At 35.3% G+C, this 20,380-nt stretch overlaps 4 protein-coding genes across 5 annotated transcripts; 1 reads left to right on the forward strand and 3 right to left on the reverse strand.

The window, feature by feature from the left end:
* The first annotated feature begins 5,327 nt into the window (after positions 1 to 5,327).
* LOC108978327 (kunitz-type serine protease inhibitor nigrescinin-1-like) lies at positions 5,328 to 8,336 on the forward strand. Of its 2 annotated transcripts, none has more exons than XM_018948551.1 (3): positions 5,328 to 5,342; positions 7,720 to 7,797; positions 7,857 to 8,336. In XM_018948551.1, exons 1-3 carry the CDS (start codon positions 5,339 to 5,341, stop codon positions 8,036 to 8,038), a joined length of 264 nt encoding a protein of 87 aa, XP_018804096.1. In that variant the 5' UTR covers positions 5,328 to 5,338; the 3' UTR covers positions 8,039 to 8,336. The 2 variants fall into 2 exon arrangements, with proteins under 2 accessions (XP_018804096.1, XP_018804097.1); XM_018948552.1 differs by lacking the exon at positions 5,328 to 5,342 and adding an exon at positions 5,629 to 5,723.
* A 978-nt stretch (positions 8,337 to 9,314) lies between these two features.
* Positions 9,315 to 10,259, reverse strand: LOC108978326 (histone H1-like). The gene is made up of 2 exons (XM_018948550.1): positions 10,152 to 10,259; positions 9,315 to 10,077 (listed from the first exon to the last, which is right to left on the reverse strand). The coding sequence occupies exons 1-2, from the start codon at positions 10,152 to 10,154 to the stop codon at positions 9,433 to 9,435; spliced, it is 648 nt and encodes a 215-aa protein (XP_018804095.1). The 5' UTR covers positions 10,155 to 10,259; the 3' UTR covers positions 9,315 to 9,432.
* A 725-nt stretch (positions 10,260 to 10,984) lies between these two features.
* Positions 10,985 to 15,459, reverse strand: LOC108978205. Its single transcript, XM_018948361.1, has 5 exons — positions 15,359 to 15,459; positions 15,063 to 15,290; positions 14,831 to 14,951; positions 11,535 to 13,486; positions 10,985 to 11,333 (listed from the first exon to the last, which is right to left on the reverse strand). Exons 1-5 carry the CDS (start codon positions 15,457 to 15,459, stop codon positions 11,015 to 11,017), a joined length of 2,721 nt encoding a protein of 906 aa, XP_018803906.1. The 3' UTR covers positions 10,985 to 11,014.
* Positions 15,460 to 16,638: 1,179 nt separating this feature from the next.
* On the reverse strand, positions 16,639 to 18,763 carry LOC108978206 (cell wall protein DAN4-like). The gene is made up of 6 exons (XM_018948362.1): positions 18,712 to 18,763; positions 18,265 to 18,561; positions 17,974 to 18,077; positions 17,497 to 17,898; positions 17,303 to 17,392; positions 16,639 to 17,216 (listed from the first exon to the last, which is right to left on the reverse strand). Exons 2-6 carry the CDS (start codon positions 18,555 to 18,557, stop codon positions 16,639 to 16,641), a joined length of 1,467 nt encoding a protein of 488 aa, XP_018803907.1. The 5' UTR covers positions 18,558 to 18,561; positions 18,712 to 18,763.
* Positions 18,764 to 20,380: the final 1,617 nt, after the last annotated feature.

A 20,380-nucleotide genomic window follows, 5' to 3' on the forward strand; every position in this document is an offset into this window, starting at 1 on the left:
ATGGAGGCATTGAGACAATTGTCCACGTCAAAGCACAGTTAGGCGCATACAAATACATGCATACACATGTGTCATATATACATATGTACATATTTGTTTAAGAAAAGCCGACAACAACAAATTCACCCACTAAATTCATGTTTAGACCGACAGTCACTAATGCCCCCTTCGTCTCCATATGCATATGAGTTCATGTGTGTGCATGGTTTTTTGCCATGCTGCCAGGTTGCCTGCTGGCCTGCTGCCTGGTGGCCGATGGCACTGCCCGCCGCTGATCGGATTGCCGCGTCTGACATTTGAAATGTTTTCTTTTGGAAATCTACTATAAATCTCATTAAAATATCGTTCATCTGGGCTAAGCTCCGACAATAACAACAGTAACAACACTAATAATTTGGCGATATAAATATTTCGAAAAAAAGCAAAAAATATAAACCCAAAGTGTTTACAACAGCAATAAAAATATTTAACGGAAGCTAGAAACCTCAAAATACAACAACAAATTTGTATGTAAGAAAAATAGATATAACATGTATATAACTGTAATATAATTCATTATTGGTACTTGACTGTATACCTAAATATACATACATATTTATTTGCATGTTTATGGAGGAAAGTAAAATATAACATACACGAGTAAATGCCTACGAGTATGTATCTATGAATAAGTTAAATACTTACATAGGTGCTGAAACATATAATTATAAATTTTAGTACTCATATCTTCGAAATTTTTAAAAATTGCCCAATTATTAAGCAATCTAACATCTGCTATGATTTATTTCATAAAACTAGGTCAAACATATTCTGACATCTTATGTATTATAGGTATTATATCCTATTTAAATAGGTCGATAAGTAGAAAATATGTGATGGTATGATTTCAGTGGGATACAAGTGTTCTAACAAGATTAGTAAATAAAGTCGAAACTATGCCTTGATCATAAAATAAATATAGGTTTGATTCTGAACTATTAGTAGTGTTCAATAAGTAAGGTAACTTTTTTATTTTTATGAAAATATTTTAATTTTTTCGCGTATTCATGATATTTTGTCAGAAAAATCTCCCTCGTATAAATTTACTAAATCGAAGCTTTTTCTTAACTCTAATTCTGGTAACCACTTGCGATCTTCCAGCGACGCCGTTTTTTTTACCGGCTTTTCTGGGCTCTTCCATGCAGATTCGTAGTGAGTTCTGTTTCCGACGTTACATATACCTTATTTACATATGTATACTTATATCTTTAGTTATGCTACAAATCGATGCTCATAAACTGTTATGCTGATCGAAAGTAATCACTTTGAACACATACTTCGGTAATTTTCTTTTCAATTTTACGTATTTTTATTTGCTTTAACATGTGAAATTCCAGTTAATATTGGGTAGTCGAAAAAAGTCTTTTCGTATTTCTAATCAAACTTCAAGTAATTGTTTTACATTTATAATGAACTTGAATTAACCAAATATGTATATACCATTTCGGTTGATCTCTTTTTGCTATTTTTCTGCTAGAGACATTATTCTGGTTTCTCGACGAAAAACAGCGAAAAGTAATTTTCGCAGGCATCTCTTGAAGCCCACTTTACTAAATTAAAGGAGTTCTGCATTGACCAAAACAAATTGTAGTACGATGGTGTAAAGTTAGAGCTATACGGTGGATGTGTCAAAACTTCCCAGCCAAACTGTTCTAATTTTTGCCGAGTCAACAAAAATGTGAGTGGTCTAGCGTTGCCCTGATGGAAGACGAAGCATTTCCTGATGATCAGTTCCTCCCTTTTTTTTTTTTGGATTACTTGCTACAATCTCATCAGTTGTTGTATTGATGTAGAATCAATCGTTCGACCATTCTAAACCAGCTCATAGTGGATGATTCCTTTCTAATACCACCGAACACTTAGCATAACCTTTCGAGGCATCAATCCCAGCTTTGCGAACATTTGTTGAGCTTCACCACGCTTAGGCCATGATCTTTTTCGCACATTATTGTCGTATTTGTTCCACTTTCGTCTCCGGTTACAATTCCGTTTAAGAAATGGTTCCATTTCATTTTGTTTCAGCAAAGAATCGCAGATGTTAATTCGGTTCATTAAATTTTTCGCAGACAGGTGCATCGTTCACATCGAAATTTCCAGAACGGAAGTGACCAACTATTGTTGTGCTACACGAATTGATACAGCATCGTGTCCGTAAACTTCAAAAATGTCATTGGTGGCTTGCGCGGTATTCTTTCCTTTTTTATAAAAAAATTTCAACACTTAGTGAATTTTTTCATTATTTTCAATAATTTTTTAATAGCTGTAACTTTTTTTCAACTTCCTCGCATTTAATGTTTTTTGATTAAATGAAGCGTAAGCGTTTGATTATCAATTTCATCCATTTCGCCAGAAGGCATGTCCCCCGAGATATTTAAATCACGGTCTGAGAGTTTGGAGTGGAATTGAGCGAGATTGACTTTGCTAAGTGTATGTAGTACAGAGGATTGCTAAGTGTTCACTCTGGGTCAAAAAGATTGCATAGTCGCCCAAGTTCTGGTTGTTGGCTGGAACCACTGCAGGTCACGTAGTGTCCATATATCCCCTGTTATAGAGCGAGGCAACAACGGTCTGGCGACTCGCTTAAAATCTGACGAAAGTGAGATTAGAGAGCTCTCTCTTGCGAGCAGAAAAAAATTATACTATAGTTTATGAAGTCATGAGCTAACCGCAGTGGTAGGCAGACAATCCTTAATTTTGAAGAAAACAAACGAGTAAAAGCTGCGCTGTCAAAACCTTAGTTTCACAGTCCACTGCTTAAGATAGAACAGGAAAATAATATTACAGTTCATACTTAAGTTATGCTTAATTACTGAAAATAGGATACTTAAGCATTGCTTAACAGCTGATTTTTGTTTTAAATTTTCAATTATTTGTCAGAAGAAAAATAATAAGAAATAAGAAATTGCTTTTCTTGTGAAAAAATATAGAATCGGATTGAGATTTCTATCAGTTCTAATAGGTGCTCCGATTCGCTTTCGTTGAAATTCGGGGTTCTTTTGTGGTTTTCATTCATTTTCGATATGACTTTCCTCGCATATTTATGTATTGTCTGTAATAATTTAAATATTTCAAACATATTTTTATGGATGACATTACGTTGCCATACATCATAATAAAGTTTTATAGAAACTAAGCACTGACTGTGAAACGCAAACGACTACTCAGTTCGCAATAATGCTTAGCTAAGATTATATTTGGGCACAACTTAAGTATGGACTGTGAACCTTTCATGCTCAAAGAATATTTAATACTACAGATTAAAAAGACCTAACTTTGATCATTTATTCTGGCTCTTATAAAACAGGAATAGAACTTCTCTACTTCAGATTCAGAACACATATATATATTGTTTAAAATTAGTTTTAGATTTTTTTTTTTTGTACTAAACGTTCCTACTCAGTCATTATTTGGTATAAACTTTCTTAAGATTACCGCAACGGCTGGCGCTGATTCTGAGAACTCGTGCTATATGTAAAATAATGAAAAGTGAATTTTTAGTTCATTAAGAATTTCTAGTAAAATTTAGGACAATATGTAAAACAGTTTGAATTGTGAACGACAAAATGGGTAGTATATATATATGTTTTAATGGCAATAATATTATAACAAAAAATGTAATTAGTGGAAGTTACTGTCGAAATTCAAAAGAATACGTGCGATAGTCTCGGCATCGTTCGATTTGAAAAATACGGTTTCGAGTAAGACATCATTAAGGTTTAACGTGGTGGAGTTGACTGGCCCGAACGCTTTGACTCTGCAGCGAAAATTCTTTTACTCCACTATTCTGGTTTTACAAGTAGAAGTCTAAGAGTATTTTAATAGTTAGCAAATCCAAAGCTAGTCCTCTAATAGCAGAATTGAATTAAATTCTGCCAAACTTTTCAACCAATTGACACATGCGACTATTACATTCATACATATCACTTGTGGCAGATGCAGTAATAATTCTAAAAGCACAACATGACAATTTATATCCCTTTAATCTTAACTATCACACAAATGCGATTATTATTGTTGTAAGTAGTTCTTATGGGCTTTGTCATTCCACAATAATAAATTAATTTATATGTATCATATTTTATGCTTAGTATTACCATAGCTCCATTAGCTGTGTGAAAATCTGTGACGAAGCATTTTTGTTATAATCGCTTGACAAGCGTTTATTTATTGCACATTTCCGTCATTTGAAAGATGAAAAATTTTAAATATATTTCAGCACCCACACATGCGAAAATGCTGTTGATTTAGTGGGTGACGATTCCCGCCGGCAAACAATTACACGAACTGTACGAGCACGGGAAAAGAGAAAAGAAACCCGAATGAATGAAAAGTACAAGTAGAATACCCCTTATCTTGTAATCCGAAAGATTTTAGGTTTTTGGTGCTAGATGAGTTGTTGGAAATGTGAATTGGAAGTGGCGGCGAGGACTCAAAAAAATTGTATCACAAGGTGAATTAAATTATTAATTCATATTGAAAGCGAACGCTAAGGCCTCGAGCTTTTGTGTTTGTGAGCTACTTGTGTTATCTAAACATGTTATAAATGATTAAAATCGTGGAATGAAGAAAAATATAGCCCAGAGTACAGAGCTTATGTTTTCTATGAAGAATTAGCGCTACTACAACCTAATTGGTTTTTTTTTTCTTATCGAGAGAACTTTGCGTCAATCATAGTACGTTTGACCAATAATATGGAATCTTGAAAGCTCTCTTAACAAAATTTATTAGAAACAAAGGAAAAATTTACAATGTGGTTGCAAACAAAAATCTCTCTTCTTCTTCATCTCATTTTCAGTTTTATTTTAACTCGTAGGCATTGCCAAGAACGCGTTTAACAAAACAATAGCAAAACGCAAGAAATGTCTTAAACAATGTGAAGGTATTTTGAAAAAGACTACAAACTCTGAACAACAGCTAGAAAACAAGAAACAACTGTCATGTACTTAGACTAGTATATAAGTACATATAAACTACTAGATCGTCTGAGCATAGCGCAGATAAGACTGCGTTGCAAATTAGAGGGCTTCTGCTGCCAAAAGTGCAATGTACACAGCAGATCAACAGTACATACAAACATACAACCAGTTTTGTTTTAAAATTAGCCAGACCAACGAACTGAAACAATAAATGCTTTAGCATGTGCATGTGCATTTTGCAATATATTGATTCCTCGTTTTTATGCATTTCTGGGTCTCTGGGTTACTGGGCATTCGTTAACGATCTCTGCCTCTGCCATCGGTCAAGTGCAAATTTAATTTTGAATTTTGAAAAATCGAAAATTTCTTTCACATACAAAACAATGGGTAACCTTTATAATATTTTCAAAATTAGTTGGTTTGGTGTTTGAACAATATTTAAAATTTCTATGTAGTCGCATAATGTTGTGTGGGTTTGCTTTACTGCCTAAAGTATGAAGCGAAAGCTACTAGAAATTTGTGCAGGCAATCAACTATATTTGCAAAAACGAAAAAAAATCATACATATAGGCATAGCATGACAGAATATTCTGCACTTTGGTAAATTCGTCAAGTGCTGACATTGAAATCAAACTTAAAATATTTAAACAATTTTCGTAAATATTAATTTATGTCAGTGAAATTTATACAAGCATAGACACAAGTGAAAAGCGCTAAGTCTAGAGATGTCGTGTCAGGTGCGCAGCGTTTGAGTTTAGCAATCACATAGTAAGTAAGCTCTAAGACTTATTTTTCTTGAAGCAACTGGTTGAGGAACCATAAGTCGAAAAAGTCTATTCGTATTTCTAACCAAACTTCAAATTATTTTTTTTATTTTTATTTATAATGAACTTTAATGAACCAAATACATATGTACCATTTTAGGCGACCACTTTTTCCCATTTTTCCGCTAGAGACATTATTCCATCAGTGTAAAAATTTTCTGGGACTTCTGAGTTCTGCATTGCTCGAAACAAATGCTATTCCGATGGTGTAAGGTCAGGCCTATATGGTCGATGCTTCAAAACTACCCAGCCAAGTTCGCCCCGGTTTTGCCGAGTCACCAAATATGTCTAGCGTTGTCCTGATGGAAGACGATACCGTTTCTGTTAAACAGTTCTGGACGTTTTTCCGATTGCTTGCTTTAATCTCATCAGTTGTTGACAGTAAAATGTGAAATCATTCGTCGACGAGACTAGAGCAGCTCATGCTGGATGATTCCTTTCTAATCCCACAAAACACTCACTTAAAGTGATTCAGCTGGTCACGCTCTACAATTTATATGCATATTTTATAAGATTTCCGAGGTTTCCATTTGGTTTACAAACTTCGTGGCGGACTTAATATACCCTGTTCAGTGTAAAAATAGTTCTTTGTCTCCCGTGACTACTTTCTGAACTACTCTTAAACTAATGTAGACACAAGAATATCACAGTGTCTCTATGCTGATAGAACTATTTGCAAAACGTGCTGACTTGCCAATTTGTTATTCTAAACGTTTAAGCATTTTCATACGTCAATATATTCTGCTCCTATATAAGTGTTTTTTATTTTTTTTTTAATTTTAATTTACTTTATCATTCTACTATTTTGCTGGATTGTCTCATTTGTGCTAGCGCAACGCCATTTTGAAAATAAACTTTTGACCACTTCACCGTTATGTATTCGAATTCGCAAACACTCTGCGGCGATTAATCAAAACGTTGACGGAATTTTCGAAATTCTATGAAAGTCACTAACGTGCAGCGAACTAAATTTACTTGAAACTAGTCGTAAATCAAACAGCATAAGTTAGAAGTAAACATATTTTTTATAAATTTTAAAAAGAAATTAAGAAAGTAGTGTTCTGCTCTGGAGCAGTATAGCTGCAGAGTCGCATACTTCTTTTAGAAAGTTAAGCTTAATTTTGATAGCTTTGCTGCTTGCAATCTGGAATTTATAATGATGTGAGTGGAAACATTAGCTGTATTTGCTTTATCTAATTTGTTACATTTTATTTGGAATGCTGTCGAATCCACCAAAATATAATTGTTAAGGGCAAAAACCCCCTGTGAAACTCGGGTTTTCACATCTTCGAAGTGTTTGCAGCCAGAAAAGTTGTTATTATTGGTGTTTCTAGTGACATATTTCACTTTTTCTCAAATTAAAAGCACCGATGATTTCGGCCAAGTTCTAAACCTTCATCTTGAATCTCTTTCCAACATATTTCTATAGGAAGATTTGGCAGCCGAGTGAAGTTAAATTGTTTTATCAAAATCCATAAGTGGATGAAATTCGCACATATATCACCAAAATATCCACATATCAATTATACTGTAATCCACCTCCAAAAGCATCTCATTTACGGTTTATTTCGTTCAGTCTGACCTCACTTGTATTCATGTGTTTATTTGCTCTGGTATGAAAAAGATATGATGCGTTGTATAAAAACAGACACGGTTAATTAACCGGAACGTGTAACCACATGTGTGTCTGTTGTTTTATCAGTGCTGTATTATTGTTTTATCAAAAGCCTCGCCAACAGTTGATAATTTTTATAAACAAATATCAAATATCTTTTAATTATTTTCACTTTCACGGTCGAGTAGCGATTACGCTTGCCTCAGTTGAAAATAAGCGCTACAGGTGGTCGGAATAGTAGCATTAATGCTGGAAATTTTAAAACTATAACTAAAAACCGAAAAGTAGTTACTTTAATATAAAAAACGTTTCACTATATTTCCAGTAACTATGACAAAAGTGAACTTATTAATAATAATGATTATTTGCGCTCTCAGCAGTTGCAGTGCGACCGAAAGACCAGGTTGGTTTTTTGGTAATCTTATAAAAACATTTACTGTTATTGTATTATCATATATTCAGCAAACTGCTTACAACCCCATCCACAAGGTCAAGGTCTTTGCGATATGCTCATCAGTGGTTTCTACTACAATGCCGATCAAAATGCGTGTGAGGAGTGGCAAGAGAGTGGTTGTAATGTTATCGGTGGTCACACATATGATTTACGCGAAGATTGTGTAAACGAATGTGTAAATTATAATTAAAAAGTGGTTATTATGATTATTTCACAACGGAACTTTGAAGTGTACAAAGCACAACTATGCAATATAATTAAATTTGGATAATAGCTTAATACTTTTTGGAAGGTTTAACTAAGTTAAAAAGGTGGAAGAACGTTAAGTATATGTGTCAAAAACATGCTTAATAGAAATAGCAACGATAATCCAATGAACCTTCTAGTTTTGTTTTGAAAAACGATTCTTATTATGTCCACAAGACACTCTCTTTATCGAACAACAAAAACACACAATAAAGCAATAAAATTTAGATAAATCTTTTCAAGTATATAGTACTCACTCCAACACCTGAGAATGGAATGGAATTGCATGGAAACAATTTCAGCAATTTTCTGTCAAACATGAAAATACTTCTCACTTATTCAGCGGAAGACTTACCTATATGAGTGCTATATGAGGAACAAAGACGCCTCAAATAAGTAAAAGTAATCATATGCATAAGTACTTGTGGCACGCGATGAAATTCACGCGACTCATTGATAGATGAAATAAATAAATTTTATGAATGTATATATCTGTTATATTGTATAAGTATATATACCAAAGACATGGTATGTATATTAGCATGAGAGTTTTTACGTTCATGTACTTTTAAGTGAATGAGTACTTGTGGCAATAATCTAGTCGATTTCGAAGCAGATTTATGTGTGTTTGTATGTATGAGTATGTAATAAAAATAGAATATTCACAGGCGCGTTTCTCTTAGATTATTGCCGAGCTACAGCCGCAAATAGCTGAAGCGACAGACTGTGCCAACAACCAAAACATCAATATATATACATACATAAATATCTAAATACATAAGACACTTGTTCTTATCGTCCGTAACCCAGCAAACATGAATTTCTTTATGCAACACACATTCGCCACAGAACTACATTTGTCCAAAAAAGAAAATATTGGCTAAAAGTATATGTTCTAAGAAAGTGAGTTCGATGCTATCAGTAAGTATGATACTTTCAGGAAGGTTACAAAGTTCTTCTGAAAACATGCACAACAAATAAAAAAAAAAACGTAAAAAATTGCGCGACGATCTGAGTCAATTTAGCCATGTCCATGTATCATTATGCACTATTCCCAGTTTTCGAAATATTGGTCAGAAATTGAGCACATTCTTTCCTTCAATGAAGCTACACGTTTACCGAAAAGATCGATATCAGATCATTGTCTACAAACCCATAGCTGTCTTCCAAAAAAAAGAGAGGCCAGATTCTGTAACAAGATTCATAAAAATTTACACGAATGCGGTAGGAAATGTGGTTTATTTTTATAAAAAATATATATTGTTTTTGTTTTTTTTTTTTTTTAATCGCCGTGTTTTATGCCTTGAGTATACCATCAGTTTGGCCATGTGTTGCTTTTCAAACGTCATTCAGATTTCTCACAACATTGCTCATTTCTTGCTTCGGGTCCTCGGTGATACAAGCAGTTGCATCAATGGCGTTTTCGTCGCTCAATTGTCCGTCACGTGATCTATTATTCAATTTTGTCACCTCCTTCATTGGTTTTCTAACTTTTCTTTGAATAGGTTTTGCGTTTCTGACTTTATGTTTTCGTTTTTTGATATTTGCCTTCCTGACTTTACGTTTTTGTTTATTGATATTTGGCTTCCTTTTGATCGGTTTCTTTTTAAGAACATGCTTTTTGAATGGTAAACGAAATGAACCCCTCACGCCAAAGCCCTTCGTACGTATAAGTTCACCCTTCTCGAGCGAGTTCCTAATGTAACGCTTGACGAAGTAAAATCGCTTGCTCGTATCCGTAAAGGAATAGTTTTGTTCAATAAATTTTTTGATTGCCATAAACGAGACGCCAACTCGTGGATTACGCGTTAGTGTTTTAATAGCTGTTTTTACCATGGTTTTCGATGCTACCGAACGTTGTTTCAGATGAGGTCTTTTCATGGGCTGTATGCGCATTTTCCGCTGAGTATGGCTTGTCGCCGGCATTAATGCACCGATTTGAATCCAACTGTCAGAGAATACGTCGATTGAATCCTCCGTTGCCTGGTTGAGAAAGATAATTTCGTGGTTTTTATAAGTAAGGTAAATATTACAGTTTTTTGTGTTAAGCTTCGTACCATTTCGTCCTAGTTTCTTAATTAAAATGTGTAGAAAAAATATGTCTTTGTATGTATGTGTGTCTGAAAGTAAAAATCTGTTTGAAGTATTCAAAAATATTGAAAATGTTCACTTTCTATGAGTTTTATATATTTTATAAACTAAAGTTTCATGGAAAAGAATTTCTCATTGCCAGTAAAAATTGAGACAGTTGAATGGATTGTATAATGAAATCTTATCTTGAAACTAGGGCTTTGCGTAGGACTCAGTATTCAGTTCCGCTTTCGTTCGACGCATTCGACAATATGTATTTAGGCTTGAGAATGTTAATACTGGCATTTGGAATTAAAGCCACCCTACATCCAGATGTGGCCCCATCAAACATTTTTTGTTTCCTTGCCTGAAAGGCCGATGAAAGGTAAGCATTTTAAGACGACCGAGCATGACAAGCAGCATGTTCCTCGGCTCACAAGGCTATACCAGAGAATGCCTTCCGTGACACCTTTAATGCTTGGAAATCGCGCTGGCTGCGTGCATCGACGCAGAAGGAGACTATTTTGAATGTTTTCAAAGGATTGTAACGATTGATTCAATAATTACTTTTAAATCGACTCAGTCCTATTAAGCCCTGTATATGGTATGATAGTCCCTTGGTTGATGGTGCTCGGAATAATTACGAAATTTATTCACATAAAATATTTAGAGAAACATTGTATGAATTATATTTGTCGCTGTTATATTTTTTTAGAAATTGTTAGAGATACGTACACATATTATATTTATATAGATTACAATTTAATTGATTTTCTTGATTCCAATTTTCACATTATAACCATTTTAAGTTACTGTTTAATTTCAAAACCCTTTTCTGAAATGCCTGCAATTACTTAATTTTGGCGAAACGATTTGTCGCAATGGACGAAGTAATGCTCGGATTCCGCTTTGGTAAGGGTGGTGGCGAACACGGGCTCATGGCATATGGATTGGGCACGCAACGCTCCTCTTCGACATTTCGACTATATTGCTTGGGCAACTCATATTGATCGTCCAGAACGGAAAATGGCGGCGGACAGAATGAACTCTCAAATAATGTAGAAGACGATTTGATGCTCGATAAACGCTCCAAATTGTAATTCGATACGCTGAATGGCGGTGGTGGTGGCAAGGACAACGGTGGCATTTCCGAAGCTGCTAGTATATGCCTGCAAACCATAATATTGCAGATAAAGTATTTGCGATTAAATAATATAAATAGATGGAATATGAAAAGAGATATATGTTTATAATTTTGTTTTATTTTTTCTAAATTCATGGGTTATATTCGTTAAAGTTCCCTCTTCCATCTACCATCTTCTATTTCTGGGTACAAAAGTGGCAATATTGCGCAAATATATCATACTTACTTTGTTGTTGATCGTCTACTAAGCGGTTCCTTTTTAATGGAACCCATACTTTGCAAATATTCGGACTCTTGTTCTGAACGCTTTACAACCAAAACATTCTTCGATCCCTCCAACAGTTCCGGATATGTTTTGATACCGAAATAGGCAATGATTCCACCAAACAATGCCGAAAGTGTGAAAATCAATGACAACATGCCCAAAGTGAATTGTTTATCCTCCTGCGTAATCCAGGTATTATCTGGTTCCATTATCGAACTCGGCACATACAATGGCAGACAATTGAATGGCGAAATCGTTGTTTGCGGTATTTCTAACATGCAAAATGTATAAGTGGTGTTCTCACTAAGTTTGCTAACCAATAAATATGGTCTTTGATACATCTCACAATGATAGTCGATATTTTGTGCTGCTTCATCGTCATTCTCAATACTAGCCACTTCATTCTGGCGGCTAAACCATATCATATTGATTTTCGGTTGTCCTGTGTAATCGTTTATCAGCACTTGCACTGAATTATTCGCCAACAAAGTCAACTTGAAATTATATGTTGGAACCTCAAATTTATAATAGGCCATCGATGGATTGTGATATTCTCGTTTGCTCCGTAACTTCGTTATATTCGTAATCCCGACGACTTCTGAAGTAGTTTTGCTTAAGTACTGCGTGACAGTTGGTGCTACCGTTAGGCTTTGCTCCAGCTCGACGGAATTTTCGACGATGTCTTCGCTTGTTTCTGTTTGGTTAAGTTCAGACAAGCTTTTAGAATCCGACGCAAAAGCTGCTTTTGAGCGCTTGGAAACCGCTGTATTAGATACCACTTCTCTTTGGTTCCCACTTCTCAAAATGTGCAAGCAACGCAATTGTATTGTATTTAAATCCTCTGCACTAGACCGACTGCTGGAGCCATCACTTTCTATTGCGTTGTTACTCACGTTTGACGTTGCGATTGTGGTGTTGCATTTGACAGTAGATGTAGAGTGTTTTTGTGTGGTTGTTGGGCTAATCGTTGTGTGTGTTGTTTGGTGCATTGTAGTCGTAGATATTGTCCTATTAGTTGTTGCACTTGGTCTAGTTGTTTTAGTGCGAGTGCTAGTTACCCTATTATGAATTGTGGTGACTAGCGATTCGTAAGTCTCGCTGATATTCTTCAACATACAATTACCATCTTTGGAAATCAATTCATTCAACGGCTTACCATGTTGAAGCTCAGGAGATTGACAAAAGATGCTGCTTAAAAATGACTTACGGTATTTTCGATAGAGTTTAGCTAATTCCAGCAATTCACACACACAATTCCACTTGTTGTGCGCCAAACTGATCAGCGTACGCTTCGAACCCAACAATAACGGTTTTAGCACAGTGCTTGAAATAGTTTTGATTAAATTTTCCGATAGATCAAGCACTTCCAGCTCCCCACTCAGATCGTCAAATGCATCCGCTTCGATAGCAGTGACTCTCGATTGTGTCATGTGTAGATAGCGCAAATTGGGCGTGGCTCGAAACATTTGTCGTGTTAGTGGGCCGTAAAAGAAATTTTTGCTTAGGTCAGCATATTCTAATTTCTCCAACGTACTCACACCGAATATGGCGTTCGGTAATATGGTCAAACCGCAATTCATGCGCAAGTGCATCAGTGTCGATTGAACTGGCTGGAAGAAAGCGCGATTTATGTCGGTAAGTGGTGTGTCAATGATTAGGTAACGCAGCGAACGCAAACCTAGCAAGGTACCACTACCAACTTTAGTCAATTGTAGGCCACTTAACGTCAAGAGATATGTATCCACGAAGAGCGGTGAATTGAAGGCGCCACTTTTAATACATGTAACATTGCTCTCACTAATTACTAGCTCGTAGATGGGCCGGTTGCAATCAATCCAGAAATTGTCTAAAACACCATTTACAAAACTCTGCTCTCTGATTAGTACCGCGTCGAAAGTGGTGCAAGTGGCAGCCTTTGAGCGAATAAAGAAAGCATTAGGTCAGTAATTTGTGTTAAGCGATTATATATTTCGAATTTGGAAAGAATGCTGAAATACCAAAAACTGAAAATTATTTCAAATGTGTAAATAATGAAGCATAATTGGTAATGAAATTTGAATATTTCTTCGCAACTTCAACGAACCAATTGATTTTTTTATTTTTTTGTTTTTTTTTTTTTTAATTTGGGAAAAGTTGGGTTATGTTATGTACATTTCTAAGCACTCTAATATGATCCAGTGTAGTATGATGGCTAAGAGTTAGCCTCACACAGCATTTGGATGCCGGCTTTTGTTAGGTAGTTGAAAGGCGGTGTGAGCCGGGGCGTAGGTTTTGTTAAAAACTACTAAATCATCAAAAATATCGGTCGATCTGTCAGTTATGCTATTGAAATACGGAGATCTTTATAAACCATATGCACCTGATGGTCTTTCGTCAGCTTTAATTGCTGCACGTTGCAAGAGTATAAAATGTTCGGCTAACAATAAATAAAGATTTACTATACATTTGCTATGCTCGAGTTGATTATTTGATTTAAAGAAAAATATTTCTTAAGGATGATGTAGAGATGTGATGATCTTTCGAAGCATTTTACCAAAACTAATATGTACTAATACATTCTCGCTTCCTCTATAGCGATTTATTATTTTTAGTTAATTTTTTCGAATATTTTTTTTTTCCAAAATGCTATGAATACTGGTAAATTTAGCATTTCATTTATCTAATACAAAATCAGTTATGCAGCTTTTGCCTAGTTTGCTTTGACCACAGAGTGTAGCTGGATTATCTTTCATCCTATATCGATCGTTAGACGAAACCGTGAATTGGCACCACAATCAACATAGTATTATCGATAACAAATAATAATCACACTTTTTTTATACCATGAAGAAGTTTCCCATATATCGATCTGAAATTTTGCACACGTTCTTTTCCTATCCAAGAAGTTGCTTATTTGTCGGAATAGATAATATCGGATCAATATATATAGAATTCAATTTGTGGAACAATTCTTTACTTAATGAGATATTAAAAAAAAAAAAAAAAATTGGAATGAATTATTGCGCAAAGTAACTGTGTAATCTGCCAATAAATTGTTCCGATCAGACTGCTATAACATATAGCTGCCAAGTAAACTGAACGAACATAACCAATATCATTTTACATCCTCTTATGTTATCAGAGCTATAACTATAGGGGATATTATATATCAAAGCGACAAGCTTTTTAGCTTTGAGTACATTGAAAATTAACCATTTTAATGTTTAAAAAATTATGATTATTTTTTAACTTAGATATATTTTATCACTAAATCTTACCGTGGTAGCCTTATAAAGCATTTCATAGAAATAAAACGCGTCCATACAAGAGACCTTGCAATTAATTACTCTACATCCGTTTCTGTCTTCCGCAACATCCAAAATCGGTAGAGCAAGAGACCTGAGATATTTATTTTTTATTAGTTTATTGATTACTTTTTTAATGTAAAAGTACAAAATCTTTATTTCGCTTTGTATAAGTATAAGTAAGAGAAATTTGCTTAAAGCCTACCTGACGCTTTTGTTCAAATTCTCTGTCGTTGGCTCCTCATACGCGCCAGTATGCTCCGTTACGTAATCAAATTCATGAGTTTGATTGAAATCCGCACATTTACCGCGATTATTTTCCATCAGAATACCCACATAAATGGTGCACGCTATAATGCACAAGCCGGCGGTGAGGAGCAACCAGGCGGTGACCTGTATGCAGATATCGCTCAGAAAGTATGCTTTCCAGCAGCTGTTATGAGAAATTTCAGAAAATTATGAGTGTGTTAGTCATAAATATATTCAATACTCAATGTCTACCATTTTTTCGGTTTCTCTTCTTTGCCACCTTTATGCACATTCCTAGCTTGTGTGGCAAGTTTAGGTTTAACAGGTGCGTCTTTGTTTTCGGCTGATGACATTGCCCGGTCGCGTAACTATTTAATACTGAACTAACACTAGAAAATCGGTGATATTAAATATTGTGTACACACGATTATTTGATTATCTCGCAGGAGCTGATATACCCGTCATACATATATTAATATTTACTTTCGGCATTTAATAATCAAGTGCTTTTTTTTATCAGTGCTTTGTTATCTTTCCTTCATATCGAACTGATAACCATATAAAGAATATATTTAATTTGCATATTGTGTACTCTCAGATATATACAATAGTTACTCATTATATCTGTTCAAAATAGTAAAGGATTTTTCTCGAATTTGCATCAAAACCGACTTTAAGTAGGATCCTGTGAGTCAAAAACCATATAAGTGCTAGAGTACGACTTATTTCAGGAAGTGAAAACTTCCTACAAATTTTTGTGTGTGTAGAGCGTATTCAAGGTTTTTGGTTCCATGAACAGACGGACGGATTTACAGACAGGCACACGCAGAATCAATTAATGCTTTCATCCTGACCATCTATATATGTATATATAGCGAACAAACCAATTTCGTTATATAATATAAACAGATTAGAGCTCTAAATCGATCACAACTTGCTATTTAGCTTATTATGGATTAAAATGTTTAATGTATAATAAATATAAACTTCAACTTTTGAAAGACCTACCTATATTTAAAGCATATCAGAAATGGTATTTCTATTATTACAGCTTTTTACAATTTATTTCAACTACCGCTCGAACAGTACAATATACACCCGATTATTTGTCAAAACAAACAATTCCGTTTGCTTTGAGCTCTCTAATGGACCATTAATGGGCCACTACATGGGCTAACTACACTGTAGAGGTAAGGCCTAGTCGAGTGAATAGATCGTTTTGAACAGTCAACGTCACCACATTCTAAAATCAGACGTACAAAGACGACTTTTTGCATATTGACTTAAGAAAATTATGGAAAGGGATCTAATATAGAGTTCCACCTGAACTCTTTACTCCGTAATATTTTCCATTCCAGGAAGAAAAAACAGACTTGAATAATGCATATATATTTATTTCTTTTAACGTATGTAAACATTTTTTTAGAATAGATCAAGTCGACTCATATGAGGGAGTAAAGTATGGTAAATAGCGTTTTGGGAAAACTCGTTTAAAAATAGAACATTCAAGCTAAGTGCTACGAGTTATCTTCTTACCATCGATGAATACTTGCAGCACCCGAAGAAGTCGGTACAGTTGTTTCCTCAGCCTTATCATCTGAAGTTGTTGGCATCATAATTGTGGTTGACGATGAAGTCGACAAGGTCGGGAGGGTTGAGTTATCGTTTGTAGTTGTAGAAATCGTTGACGAAGTTTGTGAATGAGACCATGTTGCGTTAATGATACTGGAATCTAAAGTGGTCGGCGTTATACTTGTGCCAGAGGATGAAGTCGACATTGCGTTTTTGTTCGTAGTCATGGAAAATGTTGATGGAGCTTCTGCGTTAGACTCTGTGGTTTCCTCAGTTCTATCAACAGTAGTTGTCGGTGATATACTTGTGATAGAGCTTGAAGTCGGAAAGGTTGAATCGGCGCTTATAGTTGTAGAAGACGTTGAGTTAGCGATTGTATTTGTGGAAGAAATTGAATTTTCTTGACTTATAGGTCCTGTCGGTTCCCTTGTGGTGTAATCTGTGGTTGTGACCATTGTTGTTTTCGTTTCCATAGCTATAGTTGTAGTGACTCCTATAGTAGTTAAGTTCGTCATAATGGTTGTAAGCGTGGTTGTGTCTGAAAAAATCGATAAAGTCGTGATAAGTTGATATTTTGTAATAAAAGCTAWTTAGTTACTCTTGTATATTGTATAGATTTCTCACCATGGCACCTTAGCTGCGCAAAACGGATTTGTGTGCCTGCTAAATCTGTTGGTGTTGCACATACGGTATTGGCCTGTCTCTTATACACATCTAGATGTGTATAAGAGACAGGAACCCGTTTTCGGCGATTCTGCTCAAACTGCAATTGGCCAGCCGAAGTTCTTGCACTGCTGATAGTTTTGCGAATGTATTACCGTTAAGGGTGTCGTTAAACTTCGTGCCGCTCAAGTCGACATACGTTAGTTTATTGTAGACGGTGGCGCTGTTACGTCCCAACCACTCAGTGGGATCATAGATGGCATTGGAACAACATGATTTCTCTGTTTGTTGCAACACTAAATTGCTGAGACTCGTAGCCATTGGTTGCAAGAAATTACTAGCGTTCAAAGGCAGAGTTACCTGCTTGAGCGCATTGAACAGTTGGAAATTTTCCACAGCTTCCAAACCAAGAAACGTTTGCGCGTTCAAAGATTTCAATTGCACATCCACAAATGTTAAATTCGTCAATTTATTCAGCGTTTTGTAGTTAAAAGCATTATCGGCGATCGTATCGAGCTGGCAATTTCGTATTGTTAACGTGGACAACTTGAAACTCCCTGAGAATGTGGATCKGCTAATAGTATTTTGGTTGAATGTGCAATTCTCTATGATGACGTCAAAATATTTATTACCGCACCAATTCAAAATGTAATCGAATTCAACTTGGAGATCGTAGATGAGTCCACCAACACAAATTACTGTCTTACACGTGTTTTTGTCTGTGCAATAGGAATTCCTAAATAAAAGGAAATATTTAATTGTTTGGAAGACATAATCCTGTAATGTGGATGTCACATTTTTTGGTAAATAAACGCGAAGAAAGCTCGGAACTGGCGAAATATTCTACGGTTCATTCTGAATAACTTTCCCTATGAAACTATTGGTCTAAAACCGTGAAATTGCGTGATTCTGTTTTTGCTTACGTGGTCGCCGCCATTGCCTGAGCATCGTTCCAGTACTGCGTAGTAACATCCACCACATCTTCCTTTTCTTCGCCCCTACTTTCACCGCTATGAATTAAATCTTGCTTCATCGGTACGCCGTAGTTAATGCTAGCGATAGTGATTACGTTCCTCATTGGACCTTGTGCTGTAATTGCATCGCCCCCATCTGAAGCTGCCGAGACCAAATCATACGATTCAACCAAATACTTCGAAATACTCAACACCAAGAGGAATGGGAAAGCAATGCGTAGTGGCATAATGGAAACTTTCATCAAGCTGAGAATTGAATAAAGGGATTAAAAGGCAAGTTGAGAAATTTATACAGTTTACAAATCAACGAAAATCTTATTTTCGTTTTATTATCTATGTAGTTATTTATGCGAAGGGATCCGTTTTAAGGATTATTTTTACACTCTTTATACAAACTTGAATTCGGATATATCCTTTTGTTTTGATTGCCGTAATTTTTAGTTCACAGTTATTCATTTAACCACTCCCTACAAACTGATTTTTCATATTCCATTTCTAATCGCAAATACCAACAGTTTTCCATATTTAATTTATTTGTTACAAAGTTAATAATGAATTGCTTATCTGCGTGCTAACAAAATGGCTATTGCTTGATTTAAAGCCGGCAATTGGCTGATAAGTGGCACTCAGTGAACCAGTAGGCAATGAAGAAAATTATATAATTTCTAAAATCACCGAGGGCAGGAATCACGAACAGGAAGTCCGTTAATTTCATGATAATGCAGGCTAATTAACATATCGCACAACCAAGCATTCTTCTCTAACAAGATTTATACTAATTCCATTGAAAATTGCATCAATTGAAGAATGCAAGTACTATTGTGTTTCCAAATGAGACGAAATTCAATCAAGTGAGTCCCATGCTACTTCTTCTCTATGTTCGATAAAAATTCCTTACATTTTTACACTTTTGCTGAAAAATTTACTGCGATTGAAACGTTAGGAGCCGCGAAACGTCTCAAACAGCTGATGGTTCGTTTCGGAAGGTCAATGATATCGTTTAGTGTCTTCATCTTTTTACAATTCCAGACTAACTACTTCGACCTCATTTCAGTCTTAGCCTTTCTATTGAGTCTTAGTGTTTTCATATCAAATTTATTTGAAATCTTCCAATGTAATGCTTTCTTTTTCTACTTGTAAAGCTATAATAAATACCATAGCAATTAAGATCACTTAATTATTCAAATAATTGAAACTTTAATAAGGGCATTCAGGGACTAGGTTGGCCTAAAGCCTAAATAGATAAGTTAGGTTAGATTTTTGAAAGAAAAAATTAGCAGCTAGTCGTTTCTAAAGCTTATTAACTCAGCCGGTCCAACCCTACAACAGGTTGGACAAAGGAATTTTTTGTATTTCTAACCTAGCAACTGAACGATGCTCATTGTCTTTTTTGACATCAAAGACATCATCCACCATGAATTTCTCCCTCATGGACAAACCTTCAACGGAAAGTTTTACGCAGAACGTCGTCAAGAGCCTCAAGTGAAGGGCCAACTCAAGACATCGCAGCTGATTGGATCGGCATCCCAACGCAACGAAAAGGCCGATGAAAGGCAAGCATTTTGAGACGACAGAACACCTCAGCTATTCCGAAGAATGCCTTTCGCGACTCCTTCAATGGTGGAAATTACGCTTCATCGACGCAAATGGAGCCTAGTTTGAAAACTTAAAAAGAATTGTAAGGATTGGTTTAATGAAATTTTTTATATAGATTCAATCCTATTACTTTCCGGACAAACCCAGTACATAGTTGCCATCCCCAGAATGACTGAAATTTGCAGATCTGCAAGTTAAATAATTTAATATAATATAATACACTCATTGTTTCTGACATAAACTAACCTAAAAAGGAATCGTGCTTAAGTTTATTCCTCAAAGTTCAATAATATCTACAGTTGTATTTTATTGCACAACATTATTTTATGAAAACAACTTAATAGCACTGGTTATTAAACGAAAAGAGACATGCCCCAGTCATTGGGTTGTAGCTTCTAAAGATAGCTATATTTTGACTGTTTGTCGCTATTTTCTGTATAAGCCAAACTTTCGCATTTACTTTCCATGA

This window comes from Bactrocera latifrons, unplaced genomic scaffold (genome assembly GCF_001853355.1).
Source record: "Bactrocera latifrons isolate USDA-ARS-PBARC rearing strain unplaced genomic scaffold, ASM185335v1 scaffold_12, whole genome shotgun sequence".
Taxonomy (NCBI): domain Eukaryota; kingdom Metazoa; phylum Arthropoda; class Insecta; order Diptera; family Tephritidae; genus Bactrocera; species Bactrocera latifrons.